Source organism: Argiope bruennichi, chromosome 3, assembly GCF_947563725.1.
Source record: "Argiope bruennichi chromosome 3, qqArgBrue1.1, whole genome shotgun sequence".
Classification (NCBI taxonomy): Eukaryota; Metazoa; Arthropoda; class Arachnida; order Araneae; family Araneidae; genus Argiope; species Argiope bruennichi.
In genome coordinates, this window is record NC_079153.1 from 44,453,287 (window position 1) to 44,474,591 (window position 21,305).

General features: G+C 30.8%; 2 protein-coding genes across 2 annotated transcripts in view; both read left to right on the forward strand.

Moving 5' to 3' along the window:
* The window catches only part of LOC129963668 (G-protein coupled receptor 52-like), a 67,348-nt gene that overhangs the window by 25,806 nt on the left and 20,237 nt on the right, over positions 1-21,305 (forward strand). The window lies entirely within an intron of this gene.
* LOC129962817 (protein starmaker-like) lies at positions 1,776-5,436 on the forward strand. The gene is made up of 2 exons (XM_056076816.1): positions 1,776-2,002; positions 4,443-5,436. Exons 1-2 carry the CDS (start codon positions 1,776-1,778, stop codon positions 5,434-5,436), a joined length of 1,221 nt encoding a protein of 406 aa, XP_055932791.1.

A 21,305-nucleotide genomic window follows, 5' to 3' on the forward strand; every position in this document is an offset into this window, starting at 1 on the left:
CTAATGGGAAAGTACTTTTGTTTCCTATCATTACTACATCAGGTCAGTTAACACTATTGAAATTTGGGGTAAAAAATACAAGAGATAAATTTGAATCGATGGTCTTATATGCCGAATTGATGTGCACTAGCACACATATCACTCTAATACATAGAACTATGAAATGGTTTAAGCATGTTACTCAAGAATAAATCATTTCCTCTCAATATAGTCTCGTCAAAAATACCCAATACTGTTTATCAATTACCATTATGTTAGATCACGGGTGTCTCTGCTCCATTTTAATAGCCATATTTACGGGCGTGTTCTCTCTTAAAAGAGAATTTCCAGGCGTATTTCATTTACTCGCATCATTAATGTTCTCGTTTAAACAGACATGAAAAGAAGGCACATTCATCGCAAACATAATTAATGAATTTTTATTTGACCTCGTTTTACTGGCATTAAAATAGATAAAATGGATGGAAATAAAGTGAGAGAAATCGATCTAAGGATTCACATGGATTACTGAAGTGCTTTTCTTTTCATGAATATTTTAAGGAAGAAAGTATAAAATATAGAAGTCAGGTAAGGGTTCATGGTAAGACTTATGATTAATATATGGTGTCTCGCCAAACGCGTCAAATTCGTGCCAATTATCCAAAGACTAGACAAAAGTCCGCTACCTTCAATGGTATAGAAATGGTAACAAACATCTTTTAGGGTTTTAACAAAAATTGTCACAATTTCTTTTGGCGAAAAATCGTCCTAAAATAAATCAACTTTGGCCAATTTGGCATTTTCAATCATCAAACTATATAAATGTGATACGCACGTTCAAAATTTTTCATAATAAATAATAATGTACTTGAGAATATTTTTTATAATTTGGAGAAATTTTTTCTTGGCGATTTTTGGTCGCCGTTTATATTATCCAGAAAATCTCAGAATTATTATAACAGAATAAATTGATATTAAAATATTCGATATTTTACTTAGAAAAGTCCCATTCGTCTCAAGGTAAATTATTGATGTCTACAACGTTGCAATGTAGATAAATAGTAGCCAAAAGTATTGCCAAACACTGGCGGAACAAAATATTGGTGCCAGTTATTATCAAGTACTCTTTTGTCGCCAAATGCCAGAAACATTACAGCAGAGTAGTATAAATAGTAATTAAATGCAGCTGCTAAATATTGGTGTTATGTCCAAAGTGTTAGAGATGATTTCTTGATAACAGAAAAGTACCAAATATTCTTACAGCAAGGTGAAATTTAGTTTTAAATCAAATTGAATGCATCCCTTGAATTTTTCCCCACATGCAGAGTAATTCTTCTAGTTATCCAATTGTTGATTTGTTTACTAATGTTTTGCCTTGTTGAGTTTTAAACCTGCTACTTCGGCCACTTGGCAATGTGGCATCCTTGGCGATATAAAATGCTACATCAAAGCCCATTTCAACCAAAAATTATATTTGCAGAAATCTTTTGTTGCACTCCATGCTGTTGTAAAAACAATGCAATTTAACTGCAATCCATTTTTAAACAATACCCAAATATTTTAACAGGAAGGCCCAATTCCATGCAACACAGAGTTACTCTTCGAAATTCATCATTATTATGACAAACAATATTTGTAAGAGGGATTTCATAACAATGGAGAATTTAATTTCCCGTCTCTCTGCAAACTCTTTACCAGTCAGCTTATGTAATCCCTGCCGATTTCCAGGAAATTACTAAATATTCTGGGAATAAAGGCTGTGACTCAGTATAGATATCCCTCCAAAGATAATCAATATGTCCAACCAAAAGGGCACGGAAAGATCAAATACTAATAACTCAGAAAGCGATGGAGAACTTTCCAATACAGAAGAGAATGATTTCACACAAAATCCACCACAGATATCTGAAATTAGTCAATCAAACTGGCAGGATAATATGGACGAGGACGATCATTCCGATACTAATCTTTCACCGAATGATAATGGCTTCTATGAAATAGAGGAACTTTCAAGCGAGGAAAGGTAGTGATAAAAAGTTTCTTGATGAAAATATTGAAATTTTATGGTTAACATGATCTTTAAATGCAGAGATAAGTAATTTTCAATGTTTAAATTATTTGCAAAAGATTTCAATGTTTGAAACGTAATAAGTAGAATTAAATTCCGTTTATTGCTTCAATTAATCAATTTATTCTTTGATTTTTTAATAATGGAGTTTTTAATGTCTAGCTGAATGTTGTTGTTTTTCTCCTAGATAAATGCCGAATACCCTGAAACAATAATCTATAGTGTTGTTGCCTTTGACGCATTTCATACATATAAAATGATCTACATACATTTCAATTTAAACAGGTGGAATTTGCTTCCATTCTTCAAATATTTACACCTTATGGCTCGTTTTATAGAAACGAGAACGTAAATTCTCGTAACATTTCTTATTAGGAGATTTTCGTCATGCTTACTCGTTAAAGTTCTCATAGGAAGTTATATATTAAATTATGTTTTTGTAATACTATAGACTTTAAATTATAATAATTCCATTTATGGAATTCAGTAATTTCTTGTTATACAATTAATCCTTTAGTTGCTCAAAAGCAAAGTGTTTTTATAGTCTCGGGAGAGAGAGATATTTTTGTTTTTCAATTAAGAGATTGATGATAGATATCTAAAGATAGTGACTGCCTTTAAGAAATTTTTTATTCGATTTTCCTAAAATGATGAACCATTTTCAAGATAAAATAATCATAATGATTTTATTCTTTCACACAACAAACTGTTTGTTAGGCATTTAAAACGCTTGCTTCGAAATTTAAAAGATAAAAGAATGTTTTTAGATACGTACAAATCAACACTCATGAATAGGCATTATAAAAGCGACTAAGAGTGGAATAACCCCAATGCTAATAGTGTTTTTGCTCCGTTTTTTTTTCTTGAAGGATTCTATAAAAATCTCATCTATAATGGTAGTCCTACAAATTCATACTATCTTTATCCCAATAATTATCCTGCTACCGATATTTATGTCGTTGCAATTGTCATACCTGAAATAGTTAAGTTTTTTTACTGATATTCAGATTATTACAACTACACTGTTAAATATGTGCCAATATTGGTGACCATAGTTTGTTCAGCCAACCCTGTTTAAGGGATTTCCCTTATTCTTCCTTTTTCCCTCTGTTATTTCATAATTTTTGAACACTCCTTTTCTAAGCTTCGGTATTTGATTGATGGCTTTATATTGTATTGTTGTTTGCGCTTATTAAGATGTTCCAATACATATTTAAAATTAATAACCTTGTGTTAAAATATTCGGCAATTCAGCATCCTAATCAATTTATAAATAAACACAAACTGGACCATGTTAATGTTTGAATTGAATGATACCCATCATATTTTATGAATCTTATATTAGATATCAATCAACAATTTTGAAATGAAAATATTTTTTTTTCGCCAAACTCATTTCATTTTTGAGATATCGAGTTTACACATAAAGACAAGAGGAAAATGTCTGTGTCTGTCCGATAAGAGGAACATTAGGAACATTCTTTTTTTTTTTTTCGATTCCTAGCCATACTAAAACCTAGGACGAATTTCTAGGTATTATAACATTTTCTCTTTGCATTCACAGTATAATAAGTTACTGATAAAAAAAAATTCAGTTTTGATAGTTTATCTTTTCAGTGGAATAATTTTGAAAGAGAAATTTAGACAAAATACTACATTCGTATCTATAACTTACTGCGTCATTGGATAGTTCTACACATGAAGGAATTGGCAAAGAGACAATCCATCTAGAAATTTCCTTCAAAGTTTGATATCGACGAAATTACCAATTAGTAATTTCAGACTGAATATAAAACTTCTTTCATTTCATTCCATTTTCCATTGAATTTTTAAGTTATCGTTTCACATGCAGGTATAATTTTTTATCATCATAATATTTTCTCTTTGCATGCCCCATGGAAAAATGGACAACTTTTCGATTGTATGTGGCTATTTTTTCAATAAGAGTTTTGAGATAAAGGCTTCGAAATAAACGTATCCTTAAAATAAAATTTTTTTTAAAAAATTAGAAGACACTTGATTATTGCATGCAATCATTTCATACATTCGCCTTACAAACATAAAAGCATTCTTCATATATATATATATATATATATATATATATATATATATATATATATATATATATATATATATATATATATATATATATATATATATATATATATATATATATATATATATATATATATATATATATATATATATATATATATATATATATATATATATATATATATATATATATATAATAATCAACATAAATTTCATTCAAAAATAAAATAAGTATAATCTACATGAAATGAATATAAATTCATGCACAACTGACGACAGACATTTTATATTTTGTAAACATTAAAATTTCAAAAATAATTCTTGTTTTACTTCTGTTTAGTTCTCAAATGAATCATTCAGATGCTGTTGAGAGCGTAAAAATTCTTTACGAATTTCCTGACGATTCGGAAAAATGTGAAGAAAGCCAGTCAATTCCGCAGAATCAGAAACGTCGAAAAGATGCCAAAAATGTGCATTTCCAAAAGAAAATGAAGAATGATAACTCTAATAACAAGCGAAATAAAAGCAAAGAAAAAGAAAAGCCTAAAATCAACGGGCAGCCATCAACGTCTGAGAATTCTAAAAATGATAATGGTAACAGTGATTACAACGATAATGAGAGCAATAAAGCTAATAATATGGATAATGGCAGTTCGAGTGAAACTTTCGACAATAATAGGCTGATCGCAAAACCTGCTCGTCGCCTTTCCAAAGGAAAAGACAGCAAAAAGCCAACTCAAATCGAAACATACGATAAAACTAATGCATTTAAAAGAGTAATCGTGGCAACAAGCACTTCAGAAGGAGCTTTGGCAGACGTTGAAGACAATGTTGACAGTCAAAGTAATGACGATATCAGTGATGACCACGAAAAGAAAGCCCAGGAACAAATTCCTAACAAGAGAAATGCCAATTCAACGAAGCTGGTTGAAGACCAGAAAGGTACACGAAGCTCTTCTCAATCTGTTGACATCGACAAAGCATCAGCTTCGCAGAACCAAACAAAAACTGATAACACCACTTTCAGAGTTGTTTCCCAATCGAACACTTCTTCTCAGCCCGCAGGTGGTAAAGACGGGGAGGCTACCACGTCGTCTACAACAAATCAATTGAAACTGAGATCGGATGTTGGGCGACGTAAGAAAAGAAAGTGCTTCGTTTGCAATAAAAAGCTTGGGTTGACTGCTTTTACGTGCCGTTGTGGAGGCCTCTATTGTTCGCAGCACAGATACGACAAAGAGCACGATTGCAATTTTGATTACAAGTCAATGGGAGCCGAAGAGATCCGGAAAAACAACCCGCTGATAGTCGCAGAAAAGATTTCAAAGCTATAAATGGCTTCATTTCGAGAGTTTGTTGTTCCAAATTCGCTCTTATCAGACTTTGTATCAATATAACAGTAAGAAATAAATTTAATGATATTCAGCAGCATTGATTTTATTCTATTGAAAATGTCTGATGTTTCCGTCAGTGTTTATTATTTTTGTTTCGAATATTGTATTTAGAATCGGATGAAATATACGTTATGATTTGAAGGTTTATTTTAATTTTACTTGATGAGATGCATTAACTGTTAAGAAATAATAAAGGGCTTTTTAAAGGGGCCTTGTGATTGTTAGTTATAGTAGTAGTTAGGTGATAAAGGTTTGATTTTATTTTTAAATTATGTCTTATTTTGAAACTACTCGAAATATTTTAAGACAGGCTTCATAGTTTTGAAGAATAGCCATACGTTGAAATTTTGAATTTATTAGCTACACGAATGTCTTAATTCGAAGATACACAGAGGCATTTTAGAAAGATAACGTAATAAATATGAATAAATCATGCTTGATTTCATTTGTTAAATTCGTATATTATTTTGAAGTTACATATGAGGTTTTAAAATGAACTTGTTATATTTGAAAAGTGGCTAGATAGCAATGATGCAAATTATATATGAAAACTATACCAACACAAAGTGAAGTTTAAGTCAATTTTTATCGAATCACACATAAATATTTAAGTAATATTAAATACAATCAATATTCCTGTTAGCAAACTTATCTCCGATGAAGACTGGTAAAAAATAAATTTGTTTTGCTGCAATTTCAAAAACAGGCCAACTCATTTATCAATTTGAGTTTCAATTTTTTTACAATTAGCATATTTTTCTTTGTATACTAGAAACTAAAAGGAGTAACTCACGTTTGATAACCACTTCTTTACTCTTGACTAACTTTTATAATTCAAGCCCTTATTATATTCCACTAAACATCATAACAGCAAAACTACTTTCGTATCTTTAGTTTATCAACTAGTTTACAAAATTTTCCAAAAAAAAGTGAAAAAAAATATTAACTATCTATGACCGCATTAACTCCGTCGAGTATATGCCTGACTCTAACTTTATTGATTCCCCGGTTCTCCGAACCTTGTGATAGCCACCTTGAGAGCCCGCATACAGGGTGGATTGTCGAGGAGGGCCGATCCATCAAAACCGATTTATCAGAATTGACCGGCTGACGGAGCTCTTATCTGCTCCATGCATTTTACTTCATCAACGTCTTTCCCGTAATTTCCAGCCGAAACTGCTGCTGCTTCTGGCATGGCACTGAATCCATTTTGTTTGTTATAATGGACTGTTTCGATGATAGAGTGGTAGCTGGGTTATATAAGTGTCTGTTTGGTTAGCAAAGGGCGAAAGGCCATTATGCTGAAAGAGGATGTGTGATGCTGTCATTCTATGAGAAAAACTCTATATTCGTCGAAAAAAAAGCAGAGTGTTTTTTTATAGTTTTGTATGTTTATATATTAATTTAATATAACTTTTGGTACTTGCTTATTTTTACGGGCCCCTAGATAAATAGCCAAAATACACGCACACACAAACCACCTCCGAAGTCGCCAACCATCTTAGTGAAATCTTTGAATTATATGCATAATGAAATTTGGAAATTTTACCGTAAGCTAAAAACTGTAAAGTAAATCTGAAAAGGCAATCCTCTTAACATCTTATATATAATGGAAATTGTTGATCTTGGAGTAATTTAAAAGTCATCAAATAATGCAAGAACTTAAGAATACAAACAACTCAATGAAATCCTGGCATATATTTTATAGAACTTGGCGGTCTTGGAATAAATTGAATATTATCAAATAAATGCGAAAATGCAACCAACTTAACGAAATCATGGCATATGTTTTATGGAACTTGGCACAAGTCGCAAAGTAAACTTATTATTTCAGCAATCCTGGCTTAGTCTGAAGAACGCCAACCCAGGAGTGCAAGCATCTTGGAAGCTTGGTGCTTGCATCCTTGCATCACCTTATGCAATGAAGGATTTGACGATCTTGCCGTAATCAGAAAATCGGCAAATAAACCCGGAGATCTCAAAAATAAACAAGACCGAATTTTTGTATCGCGACCAACTGTTTGTGATTTCCTGTGGGTAATAAGTCAATATTTGGTAGAACGTAACAAGATCTTTAAAGTATATTTCTTTTTCCACAATTTTCTAAACTGTTGAACATGAAATCTTTATCACAGCACATGTTTACAACGTCTAAAAAATAGCGAAATACATAAATCAGTACCTAATACCGAATGATCTTTATTATACTTAATAATTATGTGTTTTTGCCTTCACAAAGTTCCTCTTTAATCTATAAAATCTCTTTCGCCAAAACATGCACTGTTCGAATAAATTCAGAGCACCTAGGATGAAGCGAGTTGCTATAGATTTGGTTTCTAATAAAGGAGTTACAATGTTTAAAATATAGCATTCAATATTTTGAGATACAATTATTCGCATTCAACATTGAAGAAAAATGTAAAGGCTAAAATGTTCTAAAGTTAATATATGCACTCTAAATAGTATATTGGTATAATCTGAGGAATTAGTTTTTGTTTTACTCAACGAACTTACCCCCTCCCCAGGTATAGTTTAAAACAATAAAACATATATACACAAAGTAATAGTTGCAATTCCTAATTGCATAACTGCGTTTAATCGAAAGTGCAGTGTGTGCTAAAGTTTCATGAAGCTAATTCTTAAATTTGGGTACAGCGTATTTAAATGGATAGTATGCTTCAAAATAAGATATAATTTATTAATAAATTTCGATATGGTCTATTTGCAGATGTATCATGCGTTTCAATTAAATAATTGGAAAATCATGAAAAGTTGATATAACGAATGTGATAATTTGAGAAATTTGAAAGAAATATACGAATTTGGTGTAAAGAGAATATACCAATTTTTAACAGTCTATATGAAACTTTTTTTTGAGTAATCATATTCACAGACAGACAGACACAATTCTAAAAGATGTGATTTACGGCCTCGAAAGCATATAAAATAAGGAGATTCGTCAAAATTTCGAGTTCGAATTTTTAAACGATTACTTCATTTTCTCTTTTTATACTTTGCATATGAGGAAATAAAAGAACGAAACGTAATCAATTAATAATAAAAATGGTTATTCACCGAGATGTCGTGATATTATCTCAAGCACCAGTGATATATGTTATTGTAACACGCAGGGCAACAAGCAGCTGCTCGAACAAGTATGGAAAACTCTTGGATTATTTGTTTTTGCTTTAAACTGCGAATAGGTGCTTTTATTTTATTAATGAGTGACTCTCTCCCAAATATACACCACCTGATGATGGGTGTGGAAACTAACTAAAATGGGTGTGGTAATGAAAGTAAGAATATTCATATCGGTCGAAACCGAATTACGTCATATACAGAAAATTAAATGTCGATATTTTGGCATTATCGATATTGCCGGCCTTATTAAATTAAATACAAATTGCTTCAAAAGAAGAAAGGCGTTTTTGAAAAGGTCAGTGGAAATTTCATTTGTGTCGTCTCAAAGGCTCAATGTAATTTAAAAGATTCGATCCATTTACTCTTTCATAATCAATATAAAGGATGGGAGAAAAAGGCAGAAATAAAAAGAATGCTTGATAGGAATGTAAAAATAGTTTAGAATAAAACTTTAGGTAATGAAATTTCCCTTTTAGGAATTAATTCTCTGAATAAAAAGAAGAGATTTAAAAAAAGTAACAGAACAGAAAGGTGTCATTGAATGTAAATGTATTGTTATACCGCGTACCGTCTTTGACTGATGAAAAACGTTGGAAATGATAAAGCTAATTCTTAACTGTAAATAATTTTATTCAGAAAAAAAATCAGAAATTCAAAAGTGTAAAGAAGTGTGCGTATATACGTCGAAATTCAATCGCAATAGTAAATGAACAATGTAATGGAACGAATCACAGATTTTGAAGATCTCACTAGATTTCACCAAATCAGTTCTGGAGCTGGTCAGAATATTTGTCTATCATTATAATGGGGTGACATGAGGAATCGAACTTTCTGGAAACTTCCTCGCAACTCGAGAACCAAGCTTCATCAAATTTTAAAACCTCTCATTTTCGTTGTCAAAATTACTCCAAAAGTAGAGTCTTAGAGAACGCATCGTTATTATTATATGCATGTATATTAAATATTTTATATATATAATATTTACTGGACATGTGAAGAAAAAATCTCTTGAAATTAATGTATTTTTTTTATCATTCCATAAAGTTCTTATAAAAAATTCTCTTAATAAACGTTCTTATTATAATCAGAACAAGTTGGGCTTTTTTCGTGGCCGGAAAAGTCAGAAAATAAAATTTCTTTCAAAAATATAATTTATCTGTGCTGTATACTCATGTAGAGATTTTGGCGCATTTCATCAGCTTTATAAGTTGGAAAAGTACTGACTAGCCACAATTTAAAATGTTTTATACACAGGAAATTTTCAATTACACACCCGGAATCTTTCTTATATGTTTTAGGTTCTTTTATAATTTCATTATATAATTCAAACATTCAATTCCGGGTTTTCATGGTCACAAAATAACACATTTCTGCTTGAATGAGCAATAAACTAAATTTGAACAAATATGCAAAAATTATTGAAGAATTCGTTTTTATTTCGAAGGAAATAGTTGAGCAAAAGTGAAATTCATTCTGTAGAAACTCTGTGACATATTCATAGATTACATATAGACGGACTATTGAAAAATGAAGATTGCGAACACTCTGAAGAGTCAAACAAAGACAAGACTGAAAAGAATGTGACAGAAAAGATAATGCCCAAAAAATCGTTTGCTAATCTTTAATAAGGAAAATGCTTTACGTTATCTAAACTGATTTCTAATTTGGCCACAGCCCTCGCATCATTTAGAGACAATTGAAAACATATGGAATGTTTCGTGAAGTGTCTCTGTGCCCCCCTCCCGCAGATCCATCGACAGACAAACAGCAGGTAAAATGTATTCTATTTGGTAAATACAAACTCCATAAACAGTTACTCACTAAATTTACTTTGAACATGTGGGAATATACTTTTTTAAAATAGATGTGTTCAATGCGGCAATCACACATTCATTATAAGGTGTAAAATAAAGTAATATTTCATCGCTCTGTTGCATTTGATTAAATTATTCATTAAACAGATTGACAAGCATTGTTATGCAAAATGTCTAAAGCAGAAAAATTGCGCATACTGAAATTTAAATGGTTCAATAACAACTCCAAGTTAAACTATTTAGATTAGGTAAAAAAAAAAAAAAAAAAAGAGACGGTAATCGGCAGAACTCTAGAATGATTTATATTCTTTGCAACGTTCCTGATTTTTGAAAAAAGTCACTTTCCATTTCTCGGGACTGAATTTTGTTCAGTATTAAACTGAAAGCTTGCATCGTGAACGATCGAGCAAGGATTAATTTTCGAACTCGCATGCATGTTGCGATTCTCAAATAACTTCCCAGATATATATAATAAGATATAGACAAACAAACCAAATTTAGGATATGAAAATTTTATGAAAAAAATTTTTTGAAGACATTTTATGAATAGAAATTGATGATCTTAATTTAGAGAAAAAATTTGATAATACTTTAAAGAAATTAAAGAGCTATATTCAAAAACCAGACTATTACTTTTATAAACTAAATCAAACCAATCGCCAGCGTTGTAGCGTAGGGGTAGAACATCTTGCCTGTAATCTGGGCGTCATGGGTTCAAGTCCCGGTTCGGACATGTTGTTCTTCTGTGTTCTCTTTGTGAGGTGTGTGAATGTGAAAGGAGTTGTGCATGCGAATGTGACTCATGAAGTAGCTAAGTCGTACTCTTGGCCCTAGTTGGTGCTACTGAGAACACAAGAGACGCTCACTCGGCTTAAATTGTTGACAGATAACTGTCAGCGAGCTTGTAAAGTGCCATAAGTCTCAACACAAATCAGGCTTTTTGCTTTTATTTCAGCTGTTGAGCCATTATAACAGAGATATTAGATAACAGAGATATTGTGTATTATATATCTAATACACATCCTCTATAGTAATGGGTATGTAATAAGTCTGCAATAAAGTAAATATTTGTCCAACGAATTTAGCAAAACCGAGAATAATTTTGGTGATTTTCAATAAATTTAGCCCTTACTTTTTAACATAAAATTATTGGAAATAATCTTATTAAAATTGATGAAAGCGTTTCCCATCAGATTTTCTTTTATGCTTACACATTGTGGCATATTTTGCGCACCGCTTCGTAGCTCAGAGAAGGTATGAATCTAACATGAATTTAAACTTTTATCGTTTAGATGATTGGGTTAAAAAATCACCATAAATTTGCGATTATGATAAAATTATAGATCAAATTTAATTTCATTAATTTGTTGAACTTTGGATTTATCTTATTCTTACACATTTAAAAATTAAAACATTAAAAACAAAAGCAGAATCCATAAAAGATCCAAAATTTGATTTAGATTTACAATTTGAATGCTAATTTATATGCCAATTTTTATCCATTTTGCTCTTTATAGTTTTGAGCCATATTGTTCACACTCAGACAGGCGAATAAGCACAAAGACTTACCATTAATAAACTAAATTCGGAATTTAATAAAAATTATCAATTTTATGTTTAAAGATGATGTTCAAAATTTCCTCTATCTATCTATCAGTTCGCGTTTTTGAATAATAGTGTTCCCAACAGATAAACAATGATTTCTTTGGACTTAAAATAGAAGAATTGTGATAAATCTTGTCAATTCATCACAATTTCGGTGGAATTTTTTGATATCCTCAGATTCTATTTGCTACAAAGTGCTCGAGAAAACAATAAAGTTAAAACCCGTTACAACAAAATACTAAATAACACTTCAATATCAAACACTCATAATATTACAAGTACCTCAGCTTAAGCTGCTTACAAGAAAATACACTTTCCTCTTTTTTTCCTTGCAAAGAACATGACGCAGGGAGTATCGAAAAAGAAGCGACTGTTTGATTAATGAGCCCTTAACATTCGGTGGAGCTCACCGTAGATATCGCTCCACTTTTCTCGTCTGCGATCGATCTACTCGCGCTTTTCTTCAAGACGTCTTTCGAAAGGGGGTAACATCTCTTTTTTAAGCAAATGAAGGCGGGAGCGTCGACACCTTCAGCTCGTCTAGGAGCACGGTTACTCGGTACACTAATGGAACAGCTCTTTAATGGATGATAGTACAGAAGATTCATTGTAAAACATTATTTAGTAAATTGAGAAATAATTTAATTCATTTACCTACATGAAAATGAGGAACTTCGCAGAAGCGACCTTAATATCTGATGCCACTTTCTCCAACTAAAAAATTATGCTCAGTAAGAATAAATCCTGAAAGACTATTTAATCACTTTATTAGAGACTCAGTAATGCCTTTAGGAATTGTTTCTTGACTGAGCAAACAGGCTGCTTTTTTATATAAATAATTTCATATTTAGCTCTTTTTTTGTACCCTATGCAGAACGTTTTGCATTGCATGTTCCCTTTTCCTTGAATTTTTTAAAATCTAAATTTACGAAATGTTTTTATCACTATTCCTTACTCACTCCGGTACTTTACTTACTTTGGGTTTTGTATAATTTTTACGTTTACTTTGTTTTTTATTTACCTCTACGGGGTCGCGGTGGCATTGAGTCTCAGCTTTAGACCCTATTCCATAGAAGAACCGTCGTATAAGTGGGTCTGGTTCATGTTAAATCCACCGGGGCCAAATGTCCAAATTATCCTTCCTTTGGCGTTGTGTGAATGTTTGGAAAGAGGGGTGCTAACTCAAGTATCGTCCTAGTCCTCTGTCTGCGTTCAAAATTACGAGGTCTGTCCCAAAATAAACCCATTGCTGCTTTAAAATGGGTCTTTAATATAACTAAACTAACAAACTATTTACTTCTATTAGGCTCACGATTACTCAGTACATTAATGGATGATTAGGCTCTTTAACGGATAATGTGTTTGGGTAAATTTAGTGCCTTTTTTATATAAATATTTACATATTTAGTTCTTTTTTTCAACCCGGTTCAGAACATTGCAAGGCCATATTCCTTAAAAGTAAATCCTAAAAGATTTTCTGATCATTTTATTAGATCTGATAATCTTTTAGGAATTGTTTCTCTTACTATAGACTGTTTTTAATGTAAGTATTTCCATCATTCTTTTGTTCAACCTTGTTCGGAGCATTTTGCATTGCAAATTCATTTTCCAACTAGAATAATTCTGAATCCAAACTTACAAAATGTTTTTTAGCACTTCAGTGCCTTATTTCCTTTGGCTACTTTACTCTTTTACTTGATTTTTGTATAATTTTTATGTTTTCTTTGTTGTTGTTGTTTTTGATTTTACCTCTACTAGATGGAACAGGTCTCCACTAATAGAACATGCCTCTAATGGATGATGTGCTTTGGTAAATTTAGTACAGACGATTAATTGTTAAACATTATTTAGTGAATTGAGAAATAATTTACTCGTTTAATTACATGAAAGAGAAAACCTTCTCTGTTTCGACCTTAACATCTGATGCCACTTTCTCTAACTGAACTGCTCTTTTTCATTAAAAGTAAATCCTAAAAGACTATCTGATCATTTTATTAGGGATTCAATATCACCTTCAGGAATTGTTTCTTTTACTATAGACTGTTTCTTTTACTTTTTATCTTCCATGTATAGCTCTTTTGTTCTTCATTGACAAGAACAGTTTGCATTGCATGTTTACTTTTCCTCAGATTTTTCTAGATACAACTTTATAAAATGTTTTTTTTTTTTTTTGCACTATTCCTCAATTGCTTCAATTGTACATTGTTTTTTAATTCTATTTTTTTATAAATATTTTTATTTTTATTTTCCATCTGAACTTATTCTACAGCCAAAATTTTGCCCCTTTGCAATTTTTTTTTATTTTGCAAAGGCTCCATGTGGTCGCCTCTTTCTATTTTTATTCGTCTTCAGTTTTGGATGTTTCTTATACCTTAGAAATAAATACAAATATTAATAAAAGATATAAAATAATGATAACATAGGATATATAAAAATTAAGTCATGTATAAATAAATAAATGAAAATATATATAAATAAAATAAAAAGCTAATAATCATACAAATAAAAATTAAATATAATAATATTAGCAAGATACATCTAAGATCTAGATGTAGTTTCTTTGAATATGTTAATTCATTTGAGTCTATCATAAAATTTTTGATGAAACTTTAATGAAATGAAACTATAGAATAAATCCATCAGATCTGATCAATTACTTCTAACTGTGTCATTGTATAAAAAAGCACAAATATCTAATTTCATCATTTCTCTTAAGCATAGAGTTGCTCTCATATCTACAACATGTACCTATCCTTGTTTTCATCAAAATAACTAATTTCGCGAGCAACGCGTTCCTCGCTTTGCTCCTCAATCCCTCTACACAGCACTGGACAAAAGAAAAACAAAGCGAATTGAACCAATTATTGGATATTGGCATTCCGCCATACCTACAACTTGATCCCGGTAATCCGGTTACGACTGTTCCGAAGCAACGCCAGGGGAATTGTTTCTCTTTTACTTGTGTTGTCCTTTATCCTTAGTTGGAGTGGGCCAATTCCTCGTCCACCATTCCTGGCACATTACGGTGCCGAAATTAAATGTCCGTTCCCGTTGCAGGGAATGTATTGGAACTAGCATATTAGGCACTACATTCATTTCCGAGAAGCAGTTATCTAGTGGAGATAGTTGACGCGCGTTTGGTAAGAACTGTGAAATGAAATAAGAGACATTTGGTTTTAGAAATGCGAACAAGCTTTGTTTACTCACCAATTATTAATACAATTAGTTGAATTTAGAATTCAATCGAATATTTTAGGTGAAATACTTTGAGGTAATCAGTTGTGAATAGATTTTTTTATCTTTAAAACAGAAAAAAAACTGTTGGAAAAATGATATGAACGTAATTTTTACTTTTTCATACACGAATATATTTAAATTTTATGCTTCCTCTTGAGCAGAATTACTTCAGCAAATATCACAGAATCTGCATTAGCATATTTCGGTTTGTTAGGCATTATGTTTAAAAAGAGTACAATTTTGAATACTTTTAACCATTATTATTATAGTTTTATAAATAATAACTATTATATTATCTAATTTTATAATATTTTAATTATTATTTGCTGATAGTTAACATGTGTAACTAATTATTATTTACCGATATTTAAATTCGGAAATTTTATTTTATAAAATATACGAGTATAATATTGAAATTATTTAAGGATTTATTGCATGAAAGAAAATGCATTTCCCAGCAAAATTACTTTGGGAATAATTATTGAATAAATAATTATTTTTTTATAAAAAAATTTAATAATTTACATTAAGAGAGATTCTATTTAATACTATATATTAAAGTAATAATGTATGAATAATTAAAATAAGATAAATAATAAAAATTGTACATTTGGTGGCCCTCTTTTAAAATTTGGAACTCTTTATAAACACCTGCTGTTTCGGGTCCAAATGCATTTATAACTATGTATTATATACTTCTAATTTATAAAAAATCATAAGAGAACACTACTGCTGGTTTTATTGAAAAACCGATCACGAGGTTTCGGTATATACGTGGAAATGGACATTTAAAGGGAAATATTTAATATATGAAAAGAAACTTTTAAATAATAGAAATCTACAGTTATATTTTATCTATGTATTTTATCAAGGTAAATACATAGGTATTGTTATATTTAAATCTGATGAATAATGCGAAAGCTCAGTAAGTCTTCAGTCTTAAAATTTTCTGATTTTTTTTTCATTGTCCGTAAATCAATCAATGACAGTGTTCTTAATTTTTCTTTATCATATACTCACACAACCTAGCACCTTCTTACATGTTCTCCTTCTATTCTCATCTGCATCCTCTGAATATACAGCAAGACTGGAGTGGTGTTCGGACGGAGGTAACAAATCGAAGATATTATCAATTTTCAAGCATAAGTCCTTGCCTCTCTCCCGACTTTCATATGTAATTAAGCAGTATAACACGTTTTATGATTCGTAATATTTTGAATAAAATTGGGTTTACATTTTAATTGCGCTTCTTTTCAAATATTGGATTTAATATTTGATATAAACACATAATTTTTGACACATAAACCATAACAATTTGTCTTTTTCTAAATCTTTGCATTTTTAAATTATTGCGTTCAGATACCGAATGTGCAAACCAATAGAAACCACGCTTTCCCATTTTGAAAGGCTTGATCCAAAATTCAATACACATCAGCAATTTTGATAAGAAATTTGTATATCTAATTTCATTCATATTGCTCTTTGAATTTTTGCATTATCAAGTTTCTTTGTGTACTTGAGGAGATGTCCAAGCGGGCAAGATTTACTTTCGTTTAATTTCGTCCTAATTTTTAAAGAAATCTACAAATTTGATGTTTACAAATCTACTAAATTTCTTCGCTCTAGGGAAATGAGTTTTCGCGTTATTGTATTCATAAATAGATAATCAAAAACGGAGAAAGACATGACTCCAAAAACGTGATTCAGAACTCAGAGAAGTTTGAAAAATAAGAGAGAGAGAGAGATTCATTAAAGTTTCAAGGTCGCGCTTCCTGACGATTCAGTATTTTTTTCTTTGCACACTCCATATACGAGAAATTAAAACCAGAAAACTCAAAATTTTGTTTTTAATTTCCAGTCATATAAGTATTTTTTAAAAACATATATAATAATATTTTATTCACAATATAATTTTTAAAAAATGCTTATTTATATAAATCTATCTATAACTCGCCAGACCAAAAGAAAAACGCCAAGTAAAAATATTAAATTTTGCAAAGCTGGATGCAAAATGGAAAATAAGGATTATAGTCAACATAAACTGGAAAAATAAAAGCCTAAGAATCAGTTAAAAGGAATTCTAACCCTTTAATAGAATACATCAAAAGATAAAAGCTGAAGAGAAACAAAGATTACAAAAAGCGTTTTCAGAGAAAATTCCAAAGTTTAAAAAAGTAGGAAAAAAAAGCTCTTTCTGAGACATGTGTTATAATGTCAGAGATCCCTTCGGCTACCATACAAAGGCCTTGTCAAAATCAGACACTCCTCAACAGGTCTTTTCAAATTTCTTGGGAATTCAGCAAAAGAAGTTGGCAACTCTTTTTTATCCTATGAAAGACTTACAATTCCAACTCAGTACGCGATTTCTTCAATTCTCTTCAACTTCTGTCTGCCCCTTAGATCCCTAGGCCATCCCTAAGAATAGAATTAAACAAATTCTAAGAAAATAAATCTCCAATCAAAAAGATTTCTAAGTTGTGATTCAACAGATTTTGTTATACTAAAAGAAATCAACAAACTTCAATATTGCTCTTAGGTCGTGTTAAATCAGTTTTTTACGTATACTCATCTGCGCCCAATCAAGAAAGCCCTTTGGACTCGAATCCAATTATTCGCGTCTCTCCTGTGCGAAAGCTCAAACAATTCAATATCAGCGAAGATATTTAATAGGCTAATCATGTCTTCCTTCGAGAATGCGATCCTTCTAACTTACCTAACAAGGAGCATTTCGAGTTCTGAGCTCAGAGGCTTGCAGTGGTATTAATGTTAATGCACACACAACTATCAAGATCATACCAATATAATTAAAGAGAAAGAATAAATGTTTGGGTGTCTTTGCAGCTTTAAGATGAGTTCAAAAATGAGAAAGAGTGAACAATCTGCGATTTTTGTATGGAAATATTGTATTTCCACATATCGAATTCGCTTTTTATTAAAAGTTTATTTACAGGGTCATTAAAAGATTATTTGTTAGACACTTTAATTCCTCTTATTATTTTTTAATATTAGTAAATGTTTTAAATTATTTTTAAATAATTTTCCTTTTTAAAAATTATTAAGTCCATAATCATGCGCTTTGAGGCAGTATTAAATGCAGTTTATAGCTCCTATGTAATTAGAAATAAATTTTAAAGTTGGAGAAAGGCAAATCAAGCTTAAAATATCATTATGCCTCAGTTTTTTAAGCTTGTTGCGACATTAATAACTCTTCTTAAATCAATATGAATGTTATTTTAGAAGGGATTTTGTAATTTTGAAGGCTTGTACCGACACCTCATTAGAAACTTTCCCAACACACATTTGAGAGGACATTTGACCGTCGGTGTTACATTTAACATGCACCAAACTAACATACAAGCAGATATTTGGTTGAATCTGTTTTCAAACGTCCAGTTCCTGACCGGTCAGAATTGTTAAACTTCAAGAAAAATTTGCACGATTACTATATTGGTATTTAAAAAAAAAAAAAAAAACAATTTTTTAAAAAAATTTGAAACAGTGTTAAATTTGTCATTGTGCAATAATATTTTCGGGAGCTACTGTGGGGAATCATCAAAATTCAGTTTAATATTTAAATAATTAAAATTTCAAAAAAATTTCTAATTGCACATTGCCACCCTTCAAGATATATATGAGCCAAATTTGGGAGCTGTAAATCAATAGGTATGACCTGCTGAGTCTAATCACTTACAGAAATCACACGTACACACATTCATCTTTACTATTAGCAGAGATAGATAATGAATATACAGGGTGTTTATAAAGTCCCGGACCCATTTTGATGTTTAATAACTCATAAAATAATAAAGATATAAACACACTTATGGCATTTATTGATGGGATAACTCATATATTTTCCTTTTCAGGTTTGAATATTTTTACTTTTGTAAATATCGTCTGCGCGTGTGGTTAATTTCAGATAATTTCATTTTCCAGTCTAAATATCTGTACTTTTCTAAATATTGTCTGCTTATTAATTGCATTTTTCTCTCTTTTGTTTTTGGCAACTATTGCAATGTTACGTTTACTTTTGATGTGTTTGTTCTATGTAGTACTTTTGTATGTGATGTTTTATTCGAGCGGATATTAAGGAGAATGCATACACCACAAGAGAAAGCACAGACTTTATGGGGGTTCATAGAAATGAAATCGATAGTGCAAGCACAGAGAAATTTCAGAAGAATTTACCAAAAAGATCCTCCATCCAAAAACAGCATCTTGCGGTGGAAAAAGAATTTTCTAGAAATTGGAAGTATCGAAGATAAGAAACGTTCCAGACGTCCTCGCACAAGTGATTTTGATGTTGAGCGTGTCAGAGAGACATTTTTACACAATCCTAGAATATCTGTGAGATCAGCGGCAACAGAATTGGATATGCCAATTTCGACGGTGTACAAGGTTATTAAGAAAAAATTAAGACTGCATGCATACAAAGTTCAAATTGTTCAAGTTTTGGAACGGAACGATAGGCCTAGGAGGATGGCCTTTGCAACAGATATGCTAAGGAAGATAGAAGATGCTGCTGATTTTCTGAAGAGCATAATGTTCTCCGATGAAGCATCCTTTCATGTTTCTGGCATTGTTAATCGCCATAATGTGCGCAAATGGCTCTGTGGATGCCGACATGCTTGCCGCTACCTGGCGTGAAATTGACTATCGACTATTTCCACGTGTGCCCCCTCCGTGCGACGAAGGGGGCACACGTGGAAGTTCATTGACAAGAGTCATGAAACTTTTTGAGTCTATTTAACCATTTATGTTATTAGTTTTAATCTATCTTTACTATTTTATGAGTTATTAAACATCAAAATGGGTCCGGGACTTTATAAACACCCTGTATAGCATTCAACTTATTATAAACGCAAATTAAAAATTCCTTGCTTTGTATTGTAAAACAAATTTTTCGTTACTTTAAAAGTAAACATTTTAAATTTATCAAAATTAAATTATATAAAATTTTAAGAATTAATTATTTTCTTAAAAAAACAAACTTTTGAGTAAAGTCAATAGCAATGCATTTGCATAATTAAACGTCAATACACGTATCAGGGCAGAAAGTATTTGTTTAAACTGGTATCTATCATTTCTTGCTTTGAAAGGGTTTTCATTCCAGATTTTCAAATGAATATATAGTAGAAATGAACCAATGATTTTAAAATTTGTAGTAAATAAATTTGATATATTTATAGTATTTTTGTGTATTTTAAGAGATTTGTGTCTTTCTGTTGATTTCAAAGATGAATAATGTTTTTAAAAAATGAATAACATTAATTTAACGTATAATTTACATGAATGTTCTCCCAGAATTTTTTTTCGCATAATCTCCAACATATACATTTCGCACTCCATTGACTAAGATATAATTAAAAAGAAATTTTTAGAGTGCGACTAAAATTTTACTAAATTTAAAAAAAAAAAACATAATAAATTCTATACATGCAGGTCAATGCATTTTTGATTGTCACTTTTAAATGCTTGTCATCAACCAAAGATAATGTGTTTGAAAATCATTTATCTTCTGTTTAGTTGACTAAGACATTTAATACTGCATAAAATTTGTCTAAAACAATGCATTTTTTTTTTTTTTTTTGCTTTTGATTTTCTTAGTTATCACTTTTACATGTTGTACAGACTAAAAGACGTTCAAGTCTTTTGACATTTGATTCAAAATTTTATAAAAGTCTACACATGAAGTGATTAAACTTTGAACCAAATTTTGTATAGTTTCGTTATTCTTTGAATTATCGCGTTTATATTCACGCAAAACCACAGGTCGACAGTTGGCCAACCCTTTGATAGATTTGATTTCAAATTTGATACATATCTATATGTTAAGTATAAAATCTATGTACCAAATGTTATCAGTACTGCGCTCTTCGTTTTGTATTTACCGTGTTCACTTGGAGTCGGACAGCCGGACAGACAGATTTCCCCCAAATAGATTTAGTACAAAATTTGGTGCAAATCTATATATTTAGTATAATGGTCATACACGAAATTTAATCTATGAAG

Excerpts from the sequence above, each read along its gene's own strand:
- LOC129962817 (XM_056076816.1), top strand. The coding sequence starts at position 1,776 with ATGTCCAACCAAAAGGGCACGGAAAGATCAAATACTAATAACTCAGAA. Across the intron at positions 2,003-4,442 it reads GAACTTTCAAGCGAGGAAAG|TTCTCAAATGAATCATTCAG; the intron begins GTAGTGATAAAA and ends ACTTCTGTTTAG.